We start from the raw sequence: 7,455 nt of genomic DNA, 5'->3' as shown, positions 1-7,455 counted from the left end.
ACTGGCAACGGCCATGCTCAAAATGGTGTATTTTACGTGCCACCTGCACAGGAGCCAGTCCAGCCACACTGGCAATGACCTTGCTCGAATGTCTTTTCACGTGCCACTAGCACAAGTGCCAGTGTATCGAGAATATATTTAATATGTCCTGGTTTTAAAACAGTAAAATGTGATTTGAGGAAGATTTGATTGCTATTTTTTGTGGGCTGAATTATTGCATAGACTCCTCATTGGGTCAATTTGGAAAGCATTAAAATAAGTAATTCTGAAATACATATATTTTAAAGAGACCACAAAGTGAAAAAGGAAAATGAATGGATTATTTTTTTCTTTGGCAATCCAACAATCTAAAGCAAGATAAAACTTATCAAAATGATTTAGAACATGAAGCTAAATCTGAAACTGCAAGCAACACAGTGAAAGCCTGAGAAAATTTTAAAGCCACATTACATTGCTGCTAGATTAAGTCAAGCTAATAAAGAAGCCTCCATGTGGTTGCTCAAGCTACTAGAAAAAAACAACCAAAATCTCCCTTAAGCTACACTCTACAATATTAGAAAAGGCATGCTGGAAAATATGGCAGTGAGTTCCCTGATATAAGAGAAAGGCAGAATAGACATGGCTGGAATGGATTTAACCAAAAGGCTTCTTAATCAAGGCTCACCTGGTAATCAACAATGACAACAACAATGAAATGAAACCACTATGCAAATGAAAGCAACTTAGCACTAGTTATGGGAAAAGATGAGCAAGAAAACATTGTTCAAGATGAAGCAATCAATATATTATACAGAAATGTTAAGTGAGATAATTTAACCCAAGTAAAAACAGTTGTATTCATATTTAGGCATATTGAGTAAATCACATTCACACACAATCTGAACAGTATTGAACGGTGGATCAATAGCAAAGCAGTTTGAAGACTAGAAAAAAGATCTTACTGCTACCTCAAATGGGGAATTCACTAAGAAATCTCCAAAGTCACGTTTTGTACATGAAGACGCTTTTTCTTTATGAATGGTCATCTGGTATTGTTTGAATATATTGTAAGAATCTTCATATGAATACTTGAACTCTGTGGAGGCAGGACTAGTCAGAACCAGCTTAATCTATGCATGCCAATCCAAGGAGGTGGGAACATATGAAAAAGAATAAACAATGTAAAAACAGTTATTACCTTAAGGATCAATGGAGAGTCCACAAGGAAGCAGGTAAATTGCTTAACATTGGGTTTCTCAGGAGAATCATTATGCACATTTGTTTGGTAATTATAGTACACCTGATGGCTTTCTTTAAATGTGGAGTTGAAGGCTGAACATTTAGGTTTTGATCGTATTAGCCTTATCTGAAAGAACAATGTGTGTGTGAAGATATAATATTAACTGTTGTTGGACTGTAAGTGACAAGTAAGTCAGTGGTCACTCTGTCTTCAGGGAGGAAAACAATGGCACAGTCCACAAGACAAAGGATAGCGACAACATTTAACCCTTGGATGACCAAATTTCTAATGAAGTACAATGTCATTACTTTCAATCAGTTTTGAAAATAATTAAGAATTTAGTGTGATTTAGTAAAATAACTAATTACATCATTTTTAAACTGGTGTTTAGAACATAAAAGTTCTTACACAAAATCATGGGAAGTGTTACCTTAACTATAAATAACAGGAGGTATTGTAACATAGAAACAGGGGTGGTTTCAGGTGGGAAGGTATTAAAAAAATAAAGGAGATGCAGGATGTGCTGCTCATGGACCTATAACTTTGCATACAGTGAGATATTTTATTTTCATATTGATTATTTGATCAGACACTTTCACTGTAGTTTATCAGAAAATACACAACTTCAATGGCCAAATAGAACTTGGTGCTATTACCAATTTAGTATTGAGTAGTCATTAGTGAAAAGGAAATTTAACCATTAACCCGTAACTACAGAAAGCAGTTTTATATACCAATCTATCTTTTGTTGAGGAATGTCATGTTTGAAACTGCTTTTTATTGAAATATGTCAAGTTTATTGAGACAATGTGACATGTGGAAAATACCAATTCTATTTTCTGATAGATATTTTACATCATTAAAGAAATAAGCAAGAAATTTAATTTTGCAGTTAATAGATTAAAAACAAACACCCTAGTTACATAAACAGGGAAAACAGAAAATATCAGCAGGAAAACATAAATTCAGTTCAAATTCATCCAGGATTAAGCAAAATGGTGAGATTGAATATAAAGTCAAATAAGTTATTTTTAAAATCAATACTTGTTACATAATGGTTGGATCAACAACAAAATAATGCAAAAAAAAGATTACTCTAGAAATGAATTTTTACTTCAAGTGCATATAAAATTTTTTAAATTGTCTGATCATAATTTACCTCAAGTTTGTGAGCAACATTTGGTTGTTGGGCAGGTTCATCAAGAAGTTCCTCAAGAGTTTTAGGTTGGTTTTGATATTTAGGTGGCAGCTGAAGTAGAATATAGAAACAAAGCTGCATAGACACAGAAGCAACAGAAATGGTTTCATCACAAGACAAGCCAAACTCAATGACACAATCAAGCAAGTGTAAACAGAAAACAGTTCAACTCATCTTTCAGTTTCTACAAGAAGCTTTTTGGTAGCTTACTGTTTAGTGCAGGAAATTTCTTGTAAGAAAATTATCAGCTCAAAGCCCATCACAAACATCACTATGTGATCTACATAAATTTTTATTATCTCAGTGAATCTAGCTGAAAATGAGGGCACTCCAGTAACAGAAGCCGATAAAGGAGCCTTTATGTAGTTGCTAGATATGCAAGAAACAGCCAATTCTAGCACAACTCATGCCCTGATCTTACAAACAAATGTGATGATCAAAGCTGGAATGCCTTTGATCGTGGGGGTCTGCTCAACCATGGCTATCATTGAACCCATTCATCCAACTTGCTTTTTTCTCAAACTTTCTAAGCAATTAGAGGTTTCAAATGCTGCCAGAGCAGCTGTCTGGCTTCGATGCCAGTGGCACATAAATAGCACCATTTGAGCGTGATCGTTACCAGTGTCACCTTACTGGCACGTGAAAAAACATTCGAGCGAGGTCGTTGCCAGTGCCGCTGGACGGGCTCCTGTGCAGGTGGCACGTAAAAAACACCATTTCGAGCATGGTCGTTGCCAGCACCGCCCGACTTGCCCTCGTGCCAGTGACATGTAAAAGCACCCACTACACTCTCGGAGTGGTTGGTGTTAGGAAGGGCATCCAGCTGTAGAAACTCTGCCAGATCAGATTGGAGCCTGGTGCAGCCTTCTGGTTCGCCAGTCCTCAGTCAAATCGTTCAACCCATGCTAGCATGGAAAGCGGACGTTAAACGATGATGATGAAGATGATGAACATCTGTTAATGCTCCATGCTTTCTTTTCTTAGACATCTGTTCTTATTTAAGCTAGTAGGATCCGATTTGAAGGAAATTTGAGGCTGCTATTTCAGTCAAGTTGAGCAACCACAGAGGTTATCTTGACTTGTTTTTAGGTCAATGATCATAATAATGAGTTCAATATGAAAGATCAATGGCAAAATCCTATAGTCCTTATTTGGCTTGTAATAATTCATTAGGGAGGTGTTGTCAAAGTCTCTACTGTCCTGTATAAGTATGTGTCCAAACAGTCATCATTTAACTTCAACAGTGCAAAGGTTTGATCATACTTCATGGCAACATGAGAAAGTTTCAGGTTAGCCAGTGCCTTCCAAACAAAACTTTCTAGAAAGAAATTATACAAAAACCCATTTTGTGTGCATGCAACTCAAAAGTAAATACTTTAGTACTGAGGGACATCCTTTATACCAAAGAAGACTTAGCCATTCAATCAATAGAGAATAAAATAAGTGTCAAATTAAATTCTGGGGTTGATATAACTGACTAAAAGTTGGTGCTCCAGCATGGCCATCAGCTACAAAAAATAATGGCAATGCCCTTGGCATTTTGCAGATCCTTCCAGACTGATCTGGTCAACATAATGAAAGCAAACACAGAGAAAGCATATACTGCCATCAACAGTAATGATACAGTCCGTCAAGGTCAACTTTGCCTTTCATCCTTTCGGGGTTGATAAATTAAGCACCAGTTGCGTACTGGAGTTGATCTAACCGACTGGCCCCTCTCCCCCAAAATTTCAGGCCTTGGGTCTAGAGTATAAAAGAACAGTAATAATACAGACATACAGACAGTCACTCATTAAAGAGGAAGAGACAATCTAAAAATGATGAAAGTTTGAAATTCTCTCAATGACTGACTATATCATACACAGAAAGAAGCTAGAAATGGTTGCAACACTCAACTCCAAACAATTTCTATGGCTCAGGAATCAATGTTTGAGGGAAATGCATTGCCTGCAGGTACAAGAAGAATGACAAGAGGTGAAACATGTCCGCTTTACCCTTTCCACTGTGAGCTTGGCAACATAACTTCTTTTTTTCTTTCTATTATTTTTCATGACAAATGGGGTGGTTTTCACAAATTTTCAACATTTGCAAATTGTTAAAGCAAGTATTTTTTGCAGCTGGAGGCTATTTCTATCATAAAGTACTCAAGCAAGAGGCTCATGAGGGAAACCTTTTTTTAGCTCTTGGATGCTCCTAATGCAGTACATTTTGTTGCAAGTATTGAAAAAGATTTATAAGTGGCAACCTTTGCTCTTCTGAGTTCTAAAATCTAAAAAAGGATATTCCACTCTGTCAGATAATGTCATCTCAAATGCACAGTGCTTAAAAAAAAGATGGTCACAATCAGTATGACTTGGATTATGGATCAGCTCAATTAATGCTGACCTGAGATTAAATAACAACCACAAGAAGAAGTGAGAAGTGGCATTTATTTTGCAACCAATCAGTATAATGTATTGTACTGTACCAAAGGACACAACACAATGACAATAGCAATATTTGAAATTATGATTTTGTGTTCAAAATACAGCAATTTACAAACTGGTACAAAAAAATTACAAGATAATAAAATTTGAAATCTGAAAAGTAAAATTCAGACACGAAATATATAAGTGACTTACTTTTCCCCTGCAGCTCTCATTTGATGTTGGAGTATCTTTGGACTGACTATTCTCTTGTTGACTAAGTTTTTGCTTCTTTATTTCCATTCGAATTACTTTAGCTTTCCTAAGTAAAGGCTTGTTAGGGTTAGCACCAAGTCCTGGCAAAAAAATCAAAGAGAAAAGAAAGAGAAATTACAAAAAATTCTGAGATATCAGTATGCAATAAAAAGAAAAGCTAAAGAATAATAAAGAAGGAAACAAACTCCCAAAATAAACTTTCACAAATGATTACTATATCAATATAATGATATAGAATTTCTGTATGAACAACATAGCCATTTCTAAAACTGCTTTTGTTAAAAATGAGAGCTCAAGTTTCATTCTGAACTTCCATCTATTCCTCTCAATGACTGAGATGACTCAGCAAATCCAAAGATTTAAATGATAGTTTTGATACCTAATTTTTAGCCAGTCAAATAGAGAAATGAACCTTACAAGCATAGATATTAGTGAAAAACTTTACAGTAGGGGAACATATACGAATGTATTTTGTTTTCAAAAGATCCTTACATATACAAAAAAAATTACATGCGCCTAAATAAACAAATAATATATTGATATATATATATATATATATATATATATATATATATATATATATATATATATATATATATACTGGGTGTGGACGGTATTCATTTGTAATTTTCAATTGCTAACTTAATGCATTTTTTTTTTACTTCTGTTGTCGGTTTTTTTCTTAAAAACAATAAGCATTTTTGCTTTATGTTTTTGCAAAATTTCAAACCTCCCAACCCAATTTATGGAAGCAGCATGGAGCCCTCCTTGGAATCTGCGCCCAAAGGACAAACAAGGAAATTTCAAACTTCTTTAACATCAGCAGGAGGATGGTGGAAAAGGTCAAAAAGGAGCTGGAAGATTCAGGATTTGACTACAAGGCGACAGTAGAGAGAAAAACCCATGATCAACAATCTGATACCACCAGAACGCTAGAATTTGTTGCAGAAATCTAGGAGATCATTAACAATGATCCCATCAAGTCAATACATGCCATTGCAAGGGCAATTTCTGTCCAAGGCAATGCAAGAAAAGTGACTCAAGCACTTCAAAAAGCTGATCAACAAGTTGAAACAGTTGCTGGAGCCAGATATGCAGAATTTTGACCAAGACCAGAAGATCAATCCCCAGAACAACAGGTGGCTCACTGTCTCACTCAAGGATGTGCCCAGAGTCATGCAATGAAATTTCCAGCAACAATCATGGTCTTTGGTGTCATCAGCAATGACGGTAACATTATGCCACTTGATATCTCAGAGCCTCAAGCTGAACAATGGCAGGTACATCTGTGCTCTGAGCAAGGTGGTGACACCCTGGATTGACCAGGAAGCTGCAAGGAGGACATACATGAGACAGCAAGACTGCACCTTGCCATACCAGCCAGAAGACCTAGTACTGGCTGTCAGAGAATTTATTCGATCAAACAGCACCTGATATTTGGCCTTCCAACTCACCTGACTGCAATCCCCTCAACTTTTTTGTGTGGGGTGCAGTGGAATGAGAGACCAACAAATCCAGCTGCAACACAAAGGACAAGTGTGGGGCCAGGATTACTAGGGCCTAAAACAAGAGATAGTGATGAAGGCATGTGGTCAGTCCTGAGGTTGCTTGGAGGTTGTCATTGAAGTGAAAGATGGATTCGAGTGAGAGCATGTCATGAAGACAAACTGACCCAAATTTGACAAATATATCTAAGAAAATAAAAACACATTTTTTCCTGAGTCAGTCATCATGCAAATGAATACTGCCTGCACTCTGTATGTGTAGATGTGTGAATGAGTGTACATAAATATATATATGTATATACTTTATTTACATTTGACTGATATTTGTCCTCACTTTGTTTTGTTAACACAACGTTTTGGCTGATATACCCTCCAGCTTTCTTCAGGTGTCTTGGGGAAATTTCGAACCTGGGTTCTCATTCCTAAGGTATTTTTCGATATTATTATTATTATTATTATTGTTAGTGTTCAGGTCACTGCTTGGAATCGAACTCGGAATCTTGGGGTTAGTAGCCCACGCTCTTAATACCATAGGAATGAGAACTCAAGTTCAAAATTTCCCCAAGACACCTAAAGAAGGCTGGAGGGTGTATCAGCTGAAACGTTGTGTTAACAACAAACAAGATGAGGACAAATATCCGTCGAATGTAAATAATGTACATAATTCCTCATCTCTTAAATATAGAACTGTAATATATATATATATATATATCGAGCAAGATCGTTGCCAGTGCCGATGGACTGGCTCCTGTGCAGGTGACACGTAATACACCATTTCGAGCGTGGCCGTTGCCAGTACCCGCCTGACTGGCCTTCGTGCCGGTGGCACGTAAAAACACCCACTACACTCTC

At 36.6% G+C, this 7,455-nt stretch overlaps 1 protein-coding gene across 4 annotated transcripts in view; it reads right to left on the bottom strand.

Moving 5' to 3' along the window:
• The window catches only part of LOC106875152 (arginyl-tRNA--protein transferase 1), a 25,593-nt gene that overhangs the window by 7,199 nt on the left and 10,939 nt on the right, over positions 1-7,455 (bottom strand). For 2 of the 4 annotated variants that reach the window (XM_014923165.2, XM_014923168.2), the window contains exons 4-6: positions 5,039-5,178; positions 2,379-2,468; positions 1,178-1,345 (exon numbers count right to left, since the gene is read on the bottom strand). In XM_014923165.2, the coding sequence (XP_014778651.1) occupies positions 1,178-1,345; positions 2,379-2,468; positions 5,039-5,178 (398 nt within the window). Of the gene's footprint in view, positions 1-944; positions 1,110-1,177; positions 1,346-2,378; positions 2,469-5,038; positions 5,179-7,455 lie in introns of all 4 variants that reach the window. The other 2 variants (XM_014923166.2, XM_014923167.2) reach the window with 2 other exon arrangements.

Source organism: Octopus bimaculoides, chromosome 2, assembly GCF_001194135.2.
Source record: "Octopus bimaculoides isolate UCB-OBI-ISO-001 chromosome 2, ASM119413v2, whole genome shotgun sequence".
In the NCBI taxonomy this organism is placed as follows: Eukaryota; Metazoa; Mollusca; class Cephalopoda; order Octopoda; family Octopodidae; genus Octopus; species Octopus bimaculoides.
This window is presented reverse-complemented; position numbering and strand designations above follow the sequence as displayed.